Source organism: Anas acuta, chromosome 2 (assembly GCF_963932015.1).
Source record: "Anas acuta chromosome 2, bAnaAcu1.1, whole genome shotgun sequence".
Lineage (NCBI taxonomy): Eukaryota > Metazoa > Chordata > Aves > Anseriformes > Anatidae > Anas > Anas acuta.
Window position 1 is genome coordinate 141,922,081 of NC_088980.1, and position 18,263 is coordinate 141,940,343.

Consider the following 18,263-nt stretch of genomic DNA (forward strand, 5'->3'; position numbering starts at 1 on the left):
GTGAAAATGGCAAATAATAGTTTTTTGTTTGTTTGTTAGTTTGTTTTTGTAATAACGTTTCAGCTTTTCAACTTAACTAGGTTGTGAAAAACAGAACCTCACTGTTTGCAAAGTAATCTTGACTATACCTTACTTCAAAACAGTAAAAGGAGATATTTCTATAGTTTTGTTTTATGTATTCTAATTTGAAAAAGAAAAACCAAGATTTATTATTATTATTACTCTTTGGTTGATTTTTTAGAGTTCTGTTTACATCTGACAGCCATTGCTATTCTGAAATTATTTATGGATACTGTATGAATTTAATTATTCAGACAGTAGATTTGTCATTGTTATATCTCATGCTGTATATCAACAACACATTTCAGAATAATAAAAAACTAGTGTAGAACTAAAAACAAAATAGATCTAAGTAGTATTTTAAGAGTGTATTACAGTAAACAAATCCTACTATTGAAAAAAAAAAAAACCTTCAGTGAAATTTTCCAGAATGAGAGGACCTTTCATTGTTGCATTTAAAATAAATGTTTTTGTTTGTTTGTTTGTTTGTTGCTGATCTAGCTTGCACAGTATACAAGGAAAAAAATGCACAAAAGAAACAAAATATATGAGGAAATCAGACACAGAAGAACAGAACTGTGTGAATGCTAGTTTACAATGACAAGGCGAAAACTCAGTATAAGTTAAAGCACGGCTAAAATTCCCATCAATGTCCTTTGGAGAGGAAAAAAAAAAAAACTTTCATTAACAACCTTTTCATATATATATCACATTTATGTATGCATATGTGGGTGTATATACATATGTAATACCAATATATATTCATGCATGTGAATGGCTAAATAGCCAGAAAAATGGAGCAGCTCCAGGGGCTGAAATGGGGTCCTGGGCAGGGCATGGGGAAGCCTCAGGTGGGGCTGGGTGCAGTAGAAACAGCTGTCAGACTCTAGGAGTCCTGAGAAAATCTGCTTGCTGCTATAACCACATCGGTTTTGAGCAAGTCACCTATGTGTCACAGCCTACCCAGAACATCTTTCAATGTGGTAATTAAAGAAGAAATTGATTTCTTTTAATGATCTGACTAAGGATAACGAACAAAACCTATCTGTGTTTTTTCTCCCCAGCTTTGCCACTTTAGTCAGGTATATAAGAATATGAAGCTAAGTAACACTGATGACCTGGCTCAGAATAGCATCACTTATGGTGAAGGACACTTTCTAGGAGTGTAGAACATGCACTTTCAGATGTAGACACAGTAGATGTAAGTCTAAAAGTTTCAAAAGGTGAACTAAACCAGTGGTCTCTAAAGTGCGGTGTATGCATCCCAGGAACTGTGCAAGAAAATCTGTTGAGGTATTTGGCATCTATTATTAGAATAGAATTTAATGTGGTAATCACAGGTGCTTGCTTCTTTTACTTGAGATTACGTGATATTTGCCATGTTGACAGCAAGCTGAATATGAGTCAACAGTGGGTCTTTGCAGCCAAAATGGTCAACCTTATTATCCTGGAGTGCCTCAAGCACAGCAGTGCAAGCTGGTAGAAGGCTGTCCCACTCCTTGCTGATATGGCCTCACCTCAAGCACTGTGTGCAGTTTCAGGCACCACAATGTAAGGACATAAACTACTGGAAAGTGTCCAAAGGACGGGAACAAAGATGGTGAAGAACAACAAACCAGCAGTGGCTGAAGTCACTTGGTTTGTTCAGCCTACAGAAGAGGAGACTGAGGGGAGGCCTTAGGGTCACCTACAGCTTCCTCACGAGGGGGTCAGAGAGGCAAACACTGATCTCTCCTCTCTGGTGAACAGTGACAGTACCTGTGGGAATGGCATGGAGCTGGGACAGTGGAGGGTCAGGCTGGATGTTAGGAAAAAGGTTGAGTGGATGGTCAGGCACTGGAACAGGCTCCCCATGGAAGTGGTCACAGCACTGAGCCTGCCAGAGTTAAGAAGCATTTAGACAACACTCTCAGACACATGGTCTGATTTTTGAGTGGTCCCATGCAGAGAAAGGAGTTGGATTTGATGATCCTTGTGGATCCCTTCCAACTTGGGATACTCTATGATTCTGGGATTCTATATACAGAATACATGTAGTTCATTATATCTATCCCCCCAGATTAAAATAATTATTTTTCTAATGTAATAATACAGAAGCTGATACTGTTTGGTGTGTTTTAATCCTATTTACGAAGAATGGAAAAAAATATATATAATCCTGCAATTTTCTGTAAGCTTTTAGATAATGTATCTTCAGATGATGTTCTGGAAATTACAATTATTAAAAAGTAGGACTAAAGTAATAATGACAAGAAAGTTCAGAATCTTCACATAGGAGACTATGTGAAGATTCTGAACATGCAGATAAATCTTAACATACCTCATTAGGCCTAAAAAGTTACATGACAGTCAGAAAGCAAGATTTTAATACGTTTACAAGCCTGATGGAGCAATCAAGAGTATATTATGTTGCATATATGAAGAGTGACAGCTAATGCACATTTTATATATCACTAATTTCTGGTTAAGTCACAGAACTGTACTACATTTCAGTAAAACATGTTTTTCACATTTAGCAAGACTTCTACTTAAAGATTTAAAAATCATTTATAAACACTAATTATTTCAGTTTCACAATACCTGTGTGAGGTGAAAAGGCTCATAACTTTTGCAGAAAGAATATCCCCACTTAAAAATTATGGACTGTTTTCAGATGGTCTAAATTTTGGTTGAAATCCTTAATCCTTGCTTACTCTTCAAAGAAAATCTCCAGAAGCTCAGCAGCAGACAGTAGAAAACACCATGACAGGTGTACTTCAAGACATCTGTGATGGCCCAGGTTACACAGTAATTCAATTACAAGCTCAGAATTTCTCATTCAAGGCTTTTGCTTTATTAGGTCACCCATCTTTTGTCTCTGTTTGGGAATGCCAACAGAAGGATCTCTATTTAAAACATCTCTATGTCTGCATTTAAATGATGTCTAAATATATAAAGAAATTATGAATATCAAGCATATATCCTAACCCTTATCCAAAGCCAGATTATTTCCTAAAATATATCACTTTTATTTTGCCCAGAGTACTTTTAGTATTTAATTATTTTAGCTTTCCCTCAAGGAGAATATACTTTCCTCTCCACTTACGCAGACATAACATTGCCATACCCGGGCACAGAATATAATGGGATGTACTTTCTGAAATAGCTTGTTAAAATACTTTGGAGCTCAACAACAAATAATCAATGATGAGCTGGGGCAAAATAAATACTGACTACCATGCAAATTTTTTTGATGAAAATTCATTTTCATTTTTGCACTGGATTTTATAGTGATAGTGTCTCATGAACCGAGTCTCCCTGAAGAATGGAACATATTAATTTCCCTTTATGGGACGTCCAGTCTCCTAATTCTGAATTTCTGAATTCTACTCAGTTATTTTCTGTGGCCTTATTTCCATTAAGTTATAATCTTTGTCCTAAAAAAATTAATTTCAGTTACAAACTCATTACATTGCTTGCATGTGTTGCCATATGCATACACTTGAAAAGACAAATCTGTTTGAAACGGTCATGTCCCCCTCAGAACCAGGCATACTTTCTTGTTTTAGAACAAATTTAATCTCTCTCTGCCATAGAGACGATTACCTCTCTATACCTTAAATGGCGATGGTAACACTTTCTTATTTCTTCAGAGGGCTAAAGAAAATCTATTTGTTAGCCACGCTTGACTCCTAAAAAGTATTAACACCCTCCATCTAAATTAAAAAATACGTACAAATTAATTTAAAAATTAAACTAGCTCTGTCTTAATAAGTAGTTCTTACATGACACTCTTGAGATTTATAGGCATTTGCATAGATTTTTAACACAATTCTCATTTTTCTTCTTGTCAAACTATGCAAAGGTAAGTTGAAGATATAAATCAGGAGTCTAGATAGTAAGCACTATCCATATTGTGTTCCCGTCTGGCTGCAGAAGCCATTAAACTTAATTGGACATAGTTTTTAAAGTTTTACAAGCATACTTGTACGGAAGACATATCCTCACTGACTCGTAGGCTTTTACTTTTATGCCTATATCTTTACTGATGTACAACAAAATCTTTCAAACTGTATTTTATACATCCTCACTGAAAATACATTCTTTATCTGATGATACAACATGAGAATGTTTTAATCTTTTAATTTAGGACATCCTGTATATGTTTCACCTCTCTGAGGTATTACTTAAATCTATGTTTGTCTAATATTACACCGAAGTATGTCATTTCTGTCAGTATTTAGGAAGCAGCAGACAGATTTGTTTCAGATATTTTTCTCTGCTCTTGTCTAAGCTAGTTACTTCCAGTATAGAAACAAGAAACTAACAGTAATGAGTCTTTGCTTACTTTGCTATAAAGTAAATTCAAAATATGGAGATTTTGAGGAGTCTTCCCGAAGTTTCACTGTAAGTAGCTATTATATCTATTCACAATAAGTTATCACTCCAATTAAGAACGGAAACATTTTTACATATTGTACTCCATTACTTAAGACACTGCATGATATTTAAGACGCTAGAATGTAAGCTTTTATTTGAAATTCTTTAGAAGTATGGTGTTGATTTCCTTAACTTCAGAAATCTGTAGTGCGTAACAGCAGGAATATCCAAGGGCAACAATCACATCCATAGTTAAGCTGTTGAAGTATGTGATTTTTGGTGAGTCAATTTTAAATGAAAGTATGCTTGAAGAGTTTAATTTTACTGCCAATATAAACAGTAGCACATTTAGCTTCCTGATGGCATTTCAGTTATGTTAGTTCTGAATTAATAAATTTTCCCACATAATATGCAGTACAGTTTCATTTATCAAATTCAAAATCATAAATAATCAGGAAGTACCTTTTATCAGTGAAGATTTAAAAACACACTTTATTCTTCACTCCTTGTCTAAGAAAAAAAAAATAATAATCTGTACTGCAGTACAGTTTATTTGATTGTTTTTGGTTTTGTTGCTGAAAGAGAATGCAGGACTCTTTGTTCATGTGATCTGTACCTATGATTTTAATGTGCAAGTAGAAGACGTAAAGAAAAGAGAAAAAAGAAAAAGTGCTTAAAAGATGAAAATGTTTTTACTTGTGAAGACAAAGAAAAAAAAAGAGAGTGAGAAAAAGGCATACAAAACATCTATGTTTACACAGTTTGTTGTTGAAGAAATTTCTGTTGGAGAAGGCTGCAAAAAGAGGTGTCCTTCAAGAGCCTCAAATTTTTATTTCCTTTCAATTAAACATCACATGGATAAAACAATTATATGAGGAAATTTTTAGAATTATAATGGGAGGGAATATATAAAGGTGTGAGAGGAAAAACAGTTACAGGAGTGTATGACTCTCAGTGGTACTTGTTAGGCCACATCTACCATACTGTCCATTTATGGTTAAAAGAGATTGAGAAATTGAAATAGGTCCAGTGAAAATGCACCAAGATTAAGCATTGGAGAGCTTCACAGATGAAGAATGACTGAATGAACTGGGTTTGTTCAACCTAGAGATAGAATACTCAAGGTAGAATCTAATCACAGTCCTCTGGTACCTAAACACAGTTATGGAAAAGATGACACAGAAACAGAATAAGAGGTAGCAAGCACAAGTTTCATTAGGGGAAATTCCCTTAAGAACACAGGAACAGGTTGCTGATAGAAGTGGTAGAATCTCCCTCACTGTATCTAGTTTAGACTTGTTTTGAGATAACCATGGATTACCTAATCTAACTCTCTGCTTAGAATAGGAGATCAGACGATCTCCAGAGGTCCTTTCCAACCTAGACTTCTCTCACTCTTACTGTCAAAAGGAAAGAATAACTGAGAGGGGGTTTACAGAGGTTTACATAGGTCAGATTTCATTCAGTATTGTCATTAACTCCTTAGATGGCAGAATAGAGTATACTTATTAAATCTCCATTTAACACAGAGCTGGGAGGGACTGTGAATATATTAACAAACACAATTTGAATTGAAAATGAGAAACTGAAAAAAATGACACTGACGTAGGATACAATCCAATACAGACAAGGATAGGATAAAAGACAAAAGCAGGTATAGTCAATTAATAAATACAGTATAAGTAGCAAATCATTAGAAATAAACACTTTAGAGGTTACAGTGACATGGAAATGTAACCCGAGTAAAAATATCCTACTGTTATGAAAAGACAAGTGAAAGTGGATGATATGCTTTCATCCACTTTTCAGTGATAGGTAGAGAAATGTGTGAAAATCTGAAAAATTCCTCCTGTCAACTGAGTGCTGGGAAAGCCCATTCTAAAACAGAGTCAATTCTTAGAAACTTTATTTTAAGGAAGACATGGACCAGTTGGGAAAATGATGAAAAATATTATAAGTCTATAAATGTAACCAACAATAAAGGACTGACTGAACTACTGTTGGTAAGTTTAAAGATGAGAAAGTATTCTTGAAGTATACAATAAGCCATGGAAAAGAAGAATTAATTAACCTGCTCTCTATGGAGAAAAGCCTATTGAACAAAAGTTGTTTAAGTACAGCACAAGGGTTCACATTTGAATTAGTAATAAATCTTCTACTTGAAAGGCTAATAAAGGACTGGAGTGCATAAGTAGGATCTAAAAGCACTTCTCCTGGAAATAAAAAACATTAGACAAATATCTTCTGGGAATACATATAGTTGTCATATGAAAATAGATGCTATTAATAATAAGACAACTTCCAGAGCTACTTATCTATGATGTGTATCTGCATATATGGGTGTGCATGTACATTTATACACAGACATTCTTAATCAGCACCACATTTAAGAGGTCCAGCTACATTACTGCATTTCAGGCAGAACTGAGGCAAAGGTGGATGTGGTGGTTTTACCGTACTGGGCAGCTAAACCCCACAACCGCTCTCTCACTCCCCCTCCTTTAGATGAGGAGGGGGAGAAGTAAAGCAAAGAACAACTCACGGGTTGAGATAAGGATAATTTAATTAAAGGGAAATAATTATAATAATTAAATAAAGACTACCAGGAACTAACAATTTAACTAAGGGGAAAATAAAAAGGGAAAGGGGAAAGGGAGGGGAAAAAAAGGAAAATAAAAAGAAGGGAGGAAAACAAACAAACAAAATAAATGAAGGCTATATGGAAGTGCAGAGGAAAGAAATTACTCTCTACTTCCCACAAATGAGCGATGATTGACCACGTCCTTGAAGCAAGGCCTCAACGCACGCAGCCGGTGTTCGAGAGGAGGACCGACGTCTTCCAAACGAGAGCCCACCCCTCCCCTCTTCTTCCTGTTTCCACCTTTTATTGCTGAGTGTGACATCACATGGTATGGAATATCCCTTTGATTGGTTTAGGCCAGCTGCCCTAGTGATGTTTCTCTCCTCACCTTTTGCCCACCCCCTAAGAGGGTTAGAGAAAGGCCTAATACTGTGCCACTGCTGCTCAGCAGCAGACACAACACTGGTGTGATAACACTGCTGTTCCAGCTACAACTGCAGAGTACGGCACTGTATGGGCTGCTGCTGGGAAAGTTAACATTCCAGCCAGACCCAATACAGTGGATTTTTCAAAAATGTACTAAATGTAGGTGAAAGTATTTTAGAAATTATAATGAGAAATTAGAATAGTTCAGTTGGCGGGCATTGTCCAAATGCCTCTTGAACACTCACAGAATCACAGAATCACAGAATTTCTAGGTTGGAAGAGACCTCAAGATCATTGAGTCCAACCTCTGACCTAACACAAACAGTCCCCACTAAACCATATCACTAAGCTCTACATCTAAACGTCTTTTAAAGACCTCCAGGGATGGTGACTCCACCACTTCCCTGGGCATCCTGTTCCAGTGTCTAACAACCCTTTCGGTAAAGAAGTTCTTCCTAACATCCAACCTAAAACTCCCCTGGCGCAACTTAAGCCCATTCCCCCTCGTCCTGTCACCAGGCACATGGGAGAACAGACCAACCCCCACCTCGCTACAGCCTCCTTTAAAGTACCTGTAGAGAGCAATAAGGTCACCCCTGAGCCATCTCTTCTCCAGGCTGAACAAGCCCAGCTCCTTCAGCCGCTCCTCGTAGGACTTGTTCTCCAGGCCCCTCACCAGCTCTGTCGCCCTTCTCTGGACCCACTCAAGCACCTTGATGTCCTTCTTGTAGCGAGGGGCCCAAAACTGAACACAGGACTCGAGGTGAGGCCTCACCAGAGCTGAGTACAGGAGGACGATCACCTCCCTAGCCCTGCTGGTCACACTGGTTCTGATAATAAGCCAGGATGCCGTTGGCCTTCTTGGCCACCTGAGCACACTGCTGGCTCATATTCAGCCGACTGTCCACCAGCACACCCAGGTCCTTCTCTGCCTGGCAGCTCTCCAACCACTCATCTCCCAGCCTGTAGCCCTGCTTGGGGTTATTGCGCCCCAGGTGCAGGACCTGGCACTTGGCCTTGTTGAACTTCATGCAGTTGACCTCAGCCCATCCGTGCAGCCTATCCAGATCCTCCTGCAGAGCCTTCCTACCCTCGAGCAGATCGACACACGTGCATAGCTTGGTGTCATCTGTAAACTTACTGAGGGTGCACTCAATGCCCTCATCCAGATCATCGATGAAGATATTAAAGAGGACCAGTCCCAGCACCGAGCCCTGGGGAACGCCACTAGTGACTGGCTTCCAACTGGACTTGACTCAATTTAGCACCACTGTTTGGGCCCAGCTATCCAGCCAGTTTCTAACCCAACGAAGCGTGCACCAGTCCAAGCCAAGAGCAGCCATTTTCTTGAGGAGAATGCTGTGGGAGACGGTGTCAAAAGCCTTACTGAAGTCAAGGTAGACCACATCCACAGCCTTTCCCTCGTCCACCCAGCACGTCACTTTGTCATAGAAGGAGATCAGGTTCGTCAAGCAGGATCTGCCTTTCATAAACCCATGCTGACTGGGCCTCATCGCCTGCTTGCCCTGCAAGTGGTGCGTGATGACTCTCAAGAGGATCTGCTCCATGAGCTTCCCTGGTACTGAGGTCAAACTGACAGGCCTGTAGTTTCCCGGGTCTGCCCTCCGGCCCTTCTTGTAGATGGGCGTCATGTTTGCTAGCCGCCAGTCAACTGGGAAAAAAAACTCACAGGTGTTGGGCATCTCCCTAGGAAGCTTGTTCCAGTGTTCGATCATTCTCACCGTCAAGAAAATTTTCCTAATATCTAGTCTGAATCTCCACTGACAAAGCTTTGTGCCATTCCTGTGCATACTATCAGTGGTTACCAGGGAAAAGAGATCAGCACCTCTCTCTCCATTTACCCTCCTCAGGAGGCTGTAGGGAACAATAAGGCTACCATTTAGCTTCCATTTCTCCAAACTAGTCAAAATAAGTGTTCTCAGTCTTTACTCTGAGGAGATGCCTTCCAGCCCTTTTACCAGCTTTGTTGCTCTCCTCTGGATGTGCTCTAGTATCTTAACATCCTTTTTATATTGTGGAGCCCAGAACTGCACACAGTATTCGCGGTGAGACCACACCAATGCTAAATACTGCCAGAGAATCACTCTCTAGCTGGCGGGCTATTCTGTTAAATGCAATCTACAATTCTGTTTGTCCTCTTGGCTGCCAGGGCACACTGCTGACTCCTGCTGAGCCTGCTGTCGACCAGCACACTCAGATCCCTTTCTTCTGAGCTGCTCACTAGCTCTCTATCCGTACTTGGGTCTGGCATTACTCCTTCACAGGTGCACCACCTATCATTTACCTTTGTTGAATGTCATGACACTGATTTCCCAGTGCTTCAATATATCTAGATCCCTCTGCAAGCCCTCTCATCTCTCCAGGGAGCCAACAGCACCTCCCAGTTTAGCTTGCTGAGGTTGCATTCCACTCCTGCATCCAGATCATTGATTAAAATATTGAACAGAACTAGCCTCAGAATTGAGCCCTTGGGATCACCACTAGTGACTCTCCAACAGCCAGATGTAGTCCCATTCACTGAAACTCATCAAGCTCCGCCGTTGACCCAGTCAGTGTTGCATATACCTGTTCTTCATTAACCACCTCATCACCGAGGTGATCAGCTACAGGGCAGATGCATTCTGCAGCACAGTGAAGGATCATGGCAGGCGGGGAGGGGGAGGGGGGTTAGTGTCTTGCACAGAGAGAACTGGAGGGAGCTGCCAGGAGCCAGCAGTCCTGAGAGTGGCCGGAGAGGCTAGGGCAGAGTGGAGAGTGGCCATGCCCCACACACATACCAAGGCAGCCCTCAGGGAGCACGAGCACCAGGAGCATGGTGATCCCATCCGCACGACAGCAGCAGTTCATCAAGGGAGGGTGCTGAAGCTTGGCCAGCTCAACCAGGGAGCAATGGAATCTGCCCAGCATAAGGTTATAGCCTTTCAGAGCTCAGCACCCACTGCAACTTCTGAGACAGAGCTCCAGGGAGAATGTGCTGCTACCCAAGTGCCAGGCTATACAGTGTGCCCTACTCTTACACCAGCACAGGTTGGCAATAGTGAGCACACCTGCAGGAAGTGTGCCTAGGGAGAGGCACTCCTGTGCTCACTGACACAACTCTGGGAGGAGGTGAGTAGGTTGGAAAGTACCAGGGACTTGGAGATGGAGACATAATGGAATTGTTCCCTACCTTCCCTGAGGGAAGCCCAACAGGCAGAAAGGACACACAGTATGGAGGATTTCCTGTCCTCTCTCCACCTGGATGCACTCAGCGACCTGATGGATAGGAGGCAATGGTGCTCCTGCTGCCCAGTACAGCAGAAGCATCTCCTCAGTGACTACCTGACCTTTCCAGGTGTTCTTGAGCAATAGGTATGAGGCTCTGCAAGTGGAACCAAACAAAATTAAGGAATACAGTTCATCTGGCTTAGAGTCACCAAGGTTAAGTCAGCCTATGCCCTGCATCAAAACAGCTGCCACCAAGGAAAAAAAATAAAATAGATGGGTAGTTGTCATAAGAGACTCCTTTCTGAAGGGAACAGAAGGCCCACTTCATGGGGAAGTTTGCTGCCTCCCTGGGAACTGTGTTAGAGATGTGAAGAAAAAGCTTCTTTCCCTTGTGCAACCCTCAGATTATTACCCATTAGTAATTTTTCAAGTAGGCAGAAGTGAAGTTTCAATCAGAAATCCAAGGGCAATCAAGAGAGACTTCAGCGTGTTGGGACAACAGGTTAAAGGATCAGAGAAACAAGCAGTGCTATCCTTAATCCATTCAGTTGCAGGGAATGATGAGAGGAGAAACAGGAAGAGTCAGAAGATCAATACCTGGATCCAAGCCTGGCATCAACTTTTCTACCCTTTCATCCTTTGTCTACCATACCCAGGGTCTTATACCTATTCTGTAGTGGAAGCTGAGTGAGCAAATGGGTGCTCCTCTTACGGCTCTATTGGAGCTTCCACTCCATGGTGCCCTTCACCATGGATGCCACAGGAACAGAAGTAGAGTGCAGGGCATTCTGCCAGGTGGTCACTGTGTCTGCATCTACTAGCTGCCATGTACCTGACAGCAGTGTTTAATACATTGCTCTGTGTTGAGGATGCTGCCAGGGCTGCGGCCCAAACCTTCTAGGGAGCAGAGAAGGTGAGCAGCAACCTGTGTCTGTAGCCCTGGTTGCTGGTGCTCCCTAGGAGTGGGTTTTATGAGGCTTCACATGGCTTGAACTGTCCACACTCAGCCAGCATTACCCAACCCAGCCCTCTTGCCTGACTGGTCACCTGCCGGCTGACTACAGCTGATGCTTCCCCACACACAGCTCACACAGTATGCACGGCCTGAGGGTGTCAGGGACCAGAATCCCCCTGACAAGGCTTGTGGCCTCACAAGCCATGCACTCATCTCAGTACCTGGCAACTACTGATGCCACTGTCACTGCTGCCCTTGCTAGTATATTTATAAGGCAAGGTGTAATATTTGTTACATACATTCTGATCATATATCCATATTAATCGAAGTGAGATTTACAGCATGCTTTAGTCTATCAAATGAAAGGTACTACCTAATGAGTTCACAAATTCTTTTTTGTTACAAAAATGTCTTTAGTCAGTGAAATTAAATGACCAAAATGTTACTTGAAGAAAAAAAGTGTTCTAAAATTTCCAGAGCCCAACTGCAATACATAATACTGTTTGTTTCTTGTTCAACTATTAATCCAAAGTATTCTGTAGCCTGCTTATTAATTGGGTGATCACAATGTGAATGATAAATGGAATGATAAATAATCCTTTAGTTTTCTCCAATACAAAGAATTATTTCAAAAACACTTTTTCATTCTACAGATTAGATGAGCTTTCTTAAAATACTGTACTTGTTGCAGAACTTGTTGCTGACTTGCCAGCAGGCTTATGAAAGGAGGCATTCATAAATGCTTCACAGAGGCTGAGAAACAAGCAAGCAGAAAACAGGAGCGGCAGGCATGAAAATAAAAAGGCTAATCGACCAACTGTGAATAGATCTATCTGTTTCATTTCCTGAAACGTAAATGAGAGGAAGAGATTTATCAACGAGCAAATAGTTTCATAAAGTAGATAATTGTCTCTGCTTAAGCAAGTTGGCTTTGTAATCCTCTTAGCTGCAAATTAGCTCCAAATATTACCCTACAGGGGAATATTGAATCCCATGGCATAAATAAGTAGGGTGTCAATCCTGAAGTGTTTAAACTTTCTCTCTTGAAGGAAGCTACAGACAAATCAATGTAAGCAGTCAAGTTATAACAACTACATATATTTAGAATTTCTTGGGACAGGAAATACCTAACAACTGCAGAAATTTTCTTCTTTCAAATAACACACTTCAGCTGTAATTATGTGTGAAGTAAATACTTGTTCAAAGACTCTCATGTCATCTTTTAAACATTTTTCATCATTCTGTCATTCTCAGGAAGGATGGAAGGGTACTGTTTTGTTGGGTTTGTTTGTTTGTTTTGTTGTTGTTGTTGTTGTTTTTCTCTTGCCCTTTGACTTCACTATGCTACGAAATTTATTTGCACCTCATATGTATAATATTTTCACTCACTAGAATTCCCAGGGAGGTGGTGGAGTCACTGTCCCTGGGGTTGTCTAAGGAAAGGCTGGATGTGATGCCTGTGGGTGTTGGTGGGTGTTGGTGGTGGTGGGGGGTATGGTTGGACCAGATGATCTTGAAGGTCTTTTCCAACCTTAATGATTCTATGATTCCGTGGTTCTATGAATTATTTTATTTGCTGAAGGTATGAGTGACAGCAAACCATAAAGTAAAAAAAACAACTGTTTTCATTCCTGAGGTTTAAAATATTTATACATTTTTCTGCACAATACTGATATATCACATTTCCTAATCATTGCTAGGAATCACTAGCTAACAACAAGACATGATCTTATATTTTACAGAAACACATTAAATAGAAATAAAAAGGTATAAATATATATATTATTATTATTATTTTATTGGAGACTGAATGTTTAAAGTGTTCCTGCACCCTAGAGAAATTAAGTACCTATCATATGAAGTACATTAAGCAAGAGAAAATTGTAGTTCTACTTGAATTCTTTCCTAACTCAAGTGAAAAATAATGTTTTCTTCATCAGTAAATAACACTTCACATACATTAACAGTATAAAACTGCAAGTTATTCTAGACTGGCATTTTTGGGAAAAATATTGGATCAAAAACATTGTCAAGGAAGTATACATTACAGTTTGTCTTTTTGTAAAAGTATGGTACAAGAGGATAAAATTCTGATGTGAGATGATGACCTAGTTGGAAAAAGGAAATTCTATATGTGGTAGAAGTGACCTGAACAGGTAGAGTGAGAAAGGCCTTTCATCATATGTTATTCTGTCTTTTGTTTCTGTGGCTGCTTCCTTATTCTCATACAATATGTGATATTCTATTTTAAGAAATGTAGATAAACTATAAAGGCAATTAATCCAAGATAAAGAATTCATTAATTATTATTTGACATCTTGGTGGGTTAATGATTTGGAGCACAAGGTGAATTATTTTGCAACAAATTAAAAACACCCCAGCAGAACTTTAGGTTTCTATGATCTTCAAAAATTCCAGCTAAAAAACATGTGTCAGAGGACTGTGTCTTACAGGTTTCTCATAGTCACTTTGAGAAATCAAAATGTTCAGAAATCAGCTAGAACTCAAGAGTAGCATTGTCCTGGAAACTAGTCTTAAGGTCTAAAAGATGTTGATAATAAGCATATTTGCTTATATTTTAGAAGGGATGCATCTGTTTTCCTCCTCAAAGTCTTGTTATATTTCTTTTGCAGAAATACTGCAGGATCATTCCAGCTTTCACTTTCATTAACATGATACTGTGCCAGTTCCAGCTGGTATTATATGATAACTCCTAAAGAGAGCTAATCTTTCATTTTTGGCAGGCAGTTACACTCCGTCACTCATATGCCCTGTGAGAACAAATTATGAGGATTTATGCTGTCAAATCAAATGCATCTCATAGAACTGGAAACTTCCTGTTTAGAACAGTATATTAATATACTGAATAATTGATATTCATGTGCCATTTTTGAAAAATGTATCATTACTGTGGGTTTTTTGGTGTGTGCACATTTATATAAGCGAATGAAGACAAGTGCTAGCTGTACTGTTCAAACAGGAAACAAAAAATTATAAAGAGTAGCACTTTAAGAGACATTTTAAAGAATAACAGATAAAGTTTTAATACCACCTGTGCCCTCATTATCTGCAAAGCTGCATCAGTTCTCAAGACAATATTAATTTCTTGCACAACATAACATTTATGCACGATTGATTAGTTCGCCTACATGGTTTGTGCACAGACATGCAAGTTCAACAACACACATAGTTTTGCAGGTACTTTCTTCATGTTACTACTTAATATTAATTCTACTTAAGCAAAAAAACAAACAAACAAACAAAAAACTTCAAAATGTTTACTGTATGCTCTGTGCATGGGACTAAAAGAACACAATTATTAGTCTAGAAAAAAAGTTTATACTTTAGTATATCTAAGAATCTAATTAAAACCTGTTGTTAATCAAAAGAACAAAATTACAGCAAACTAAGGGTAGTTAAATCAGCAATTAATGACACACTAAAGAACTTTATATTTGACATACTATAATATCTATACCATCTGTCTGCTTTTTCACCATATGGCATTATATCAATTCCTAATAACTTTGTTAGCATTGGTTCTCTGCTTTTTAAGGTGGAATCAGCTAGCTTTGAAGTCTGAAGAATGTGAATCACTGTCCTTCTTGTTATGAATTATGTGCTCTACCTATGAATAATAGTCTTACATATTTAGTTGATAGGTGCTCTTTAGTTTCACATATAGGTACAAGTGTTTAAGAAACTCAGTTTCCAACAAAAATATTGCTTTTTTTTTTCTTTCTTTCTATTTTGGTATTAAAGCTTACTTTAGCATTAGTTACATGTTTACAAATCTGATTTGTAAATCATTGTACAGTGTAGTTCTTAATATAGTTACAGAAGGTAAAGAAGTAAAAAAATGGACTGAAGACTTTCACCCCTTTATATGAAAGTACTTCAATACCTGCTGTTATAGAGAATTAAGAACTTATAAAAAAATTAAAAGCAATATATTTAACAATGATTTATGCTTGAAGGCCATAGTCTCCAAAAGCTATCTTTCTATTTTTCTCTTAGAACTATCTTTCTAAACTTTCAAGTAGCTATGTATACATCTCAGTCTTACCAAATTGCTGCTGATCACACTTTATTGTATGTTATAAGAGATTTATTTTTGAAATAAGTGACAGTGTGCAACTGTATTTTGGTATTGTTAAATGAAATGCTATTCACAATATGCTTTCTTTTTTCAGTATCTTTTCAATGACATTACTAGATTGTATTATAAAACACATAACACATAGAGGACAGTAAATTTTAGGGTATAATTTATGTTCCCATTTACCTGGGATGTGAAAGTCTACATTTTTTAGAATGTCATTTTGTCACGAAAAGAAATCCTGTCATGCAGCCTCATTTATATATGAGATTAATGATTATTTTCTTTTCAGGAATTAGTTTTGAATGTGTTCATTCATTTATGAAACACAGAAAATAAGGATTGGAAAATTTTGAAAAGCTTCTTAGTCCATTACCCCATCTCTAGATTAGACTAAATGTACTTAAACTCTCCTGGACATATTTATATTTCACATATTCTTGAAAACTTCTACTCAAATTCACTTTCAGGACTTTACAACAAGTCACAGAATCACAGAATTGTCTAGGTTGGACGAGACCTCAAGATCATCAAGTCCAACCTCTGACTTAACACTAACAAGTCCTCCACTAAACCATATTGCTAAGTTCAACACGTATTTAAACAAGTTCAACAAGTATTTAAAGCCCTGAAATACAAGTGTCCCTTTTGCTTCCCATACCCAAGAATTCTTTGTGAATAAACTGTACTCTTCAATACTAGGTGTTTACACCCATGACTACATGTACATGTATATGTACACACTAGTAGTATCATAATATATGCTAATATATATTTATAAAAATGTATATTAATATTTTTATTCCTTGATTCAGGTATTCATCATACTTCTTGCCGTAGTGTTCAGACATCAATTACATTCAGTAGTATGACTTTGTCTTTTTATTCTTTTACATTTTTCATTATTTTTTACACTTTATCCACAGGTAAAGGTTGAAACCAGGTGTAGACTTACTTCTACAGTCCTTATCAATGTTAGATTAAAATCTTTATCATTTGCTTAGCAAATCTGCAATGAAGTAAATCTGCTTTATGAACTACTAATTGTACACTGAATCATTGCAACTTTGAAATCCATCTCTTATTAAACTGTAACTAAATGTGGAGTCTTAATACTTACCAGTTCTTTATGAAGTGAACTTCATTATTTAAGTTCCAAAGTAAATTAAAGTGCATGGAAACACAGACAATGTTCATATTATACCAAACTGTATAGGTGGTATTTTTCTCATTAGTGGGGACACTAAGATTAAAATTTCAGGTGTTTAAAAATATTAATAGATTTGGCTATCACGCAGTAGACAGACATGGAATGAACAAATCACTAAAGGATAAGAATTCCTCTTTACCTTTGCACACAGGTCTATGATCACTCCATGCAGCAAAAACTTCAGCTATCCTCTGACATGTGATGCTTTTTGAGCCTTGTAACACATAATCTTCATCACAAGAGAATTGTACTGTTGCTCCCAAGCTGAAATCAAGGAATGGCATAAAAAGAAGATTCATTTTTTTAATATTTTTGCATCATACAACACATTTGAAAAACAAGGCATGTAACCCATTAAATACAATTTTTGTTCTCAGTAGCAAAAGCCTTCTCTGGGGTTGCCTTGGCCAGAGATGCTACACCTTGTTTTAATATTTGTCTGAAGGTCAAGTGACTATTCTCTGACCTAGCTTCTGACTTCCATATAGTAAAGATCTGACATATTTGAGCACTGTGTAACAAACTGGAGCCAGGAGATGGAATCTCCTAATGGAATCTCTCCAGATCTTCGTGAAGATTGCTTCCAACTTGGGCTATTCTATGATACTATGATTCTATGAAACAGCAATAATTTATGTTGACTGAATCTAGAAAACCAGGAGAAAGATTGATAAGATAATCAACAAGATGAGCCGCAACTTTAACCACATGACTCAGGACTATATACATTATACTCTTCCTGGTGAAAGCCTCAGGATGCAGATGACCTGTTGTAAATGTCTCTCACCCCTCCTTTTTGATGAAGACCAGTGCTTTTGACTTTAGAACCCAGAGGGACATTGGAAGACGTATAACACCAGAGAAAATAATTAAATATTAACAATGTTTCTTGTATTAAAAAATGGTATACTATTAATAAGACTTTCCTGTATTATTTTGAACGAGGAATGCATTACTGTAAATAATAAATTACATTTAAACTATTTACTACTACCATAGTAAATAGAATCACAGAATCACAGAATCATCTGTATTTAAACTATTTACTGTTACCATTAATAGTTTAAATGGACTGTAAATAGTCACAGTTTTTATTCTTTGACTAGTAGGTTAAAATTTTAGTTAGGCTAACAATAAAATCTTGGCTCCATGTATGTGGTTTGTTTTCTCTTTCCAGTAACAAGATTCTGAATGCAACAATTACTAGAAAATGGAAGTTACAAGGAAAAAAAAAAGGAAGTTACAAATGTACAAGAACATGTACATTTGCTCCTTTAACTGGCGTATGTTTCTCTACATAACTAATGGTATTCCCTAGTCTATGCACAGCTACTGGGGGACAAGA

The 18,263-nt window shown here is 38.1% G+C and overlaps 1 protein-coding gene across 1 annotated transcript in view; it reads right to left on the bottom strand.

The window, feature by feature from the left end:
* Positions 1 to 18,263, bottom strand: part of CSMD3 (CUB and Sushi multiple domains 3) — a 668,812-nt gene that overhangs the window by 386,054 nt on the left and 264,495 nt on the right. The window contains 1 exon segment of the mRNA XM_068672527.1: positions 17,058 to 17,182. Within this exon segment, the coding sequence (XP_068528628.1) occupies positions 17,058 to 17,182 (125 nt within the window).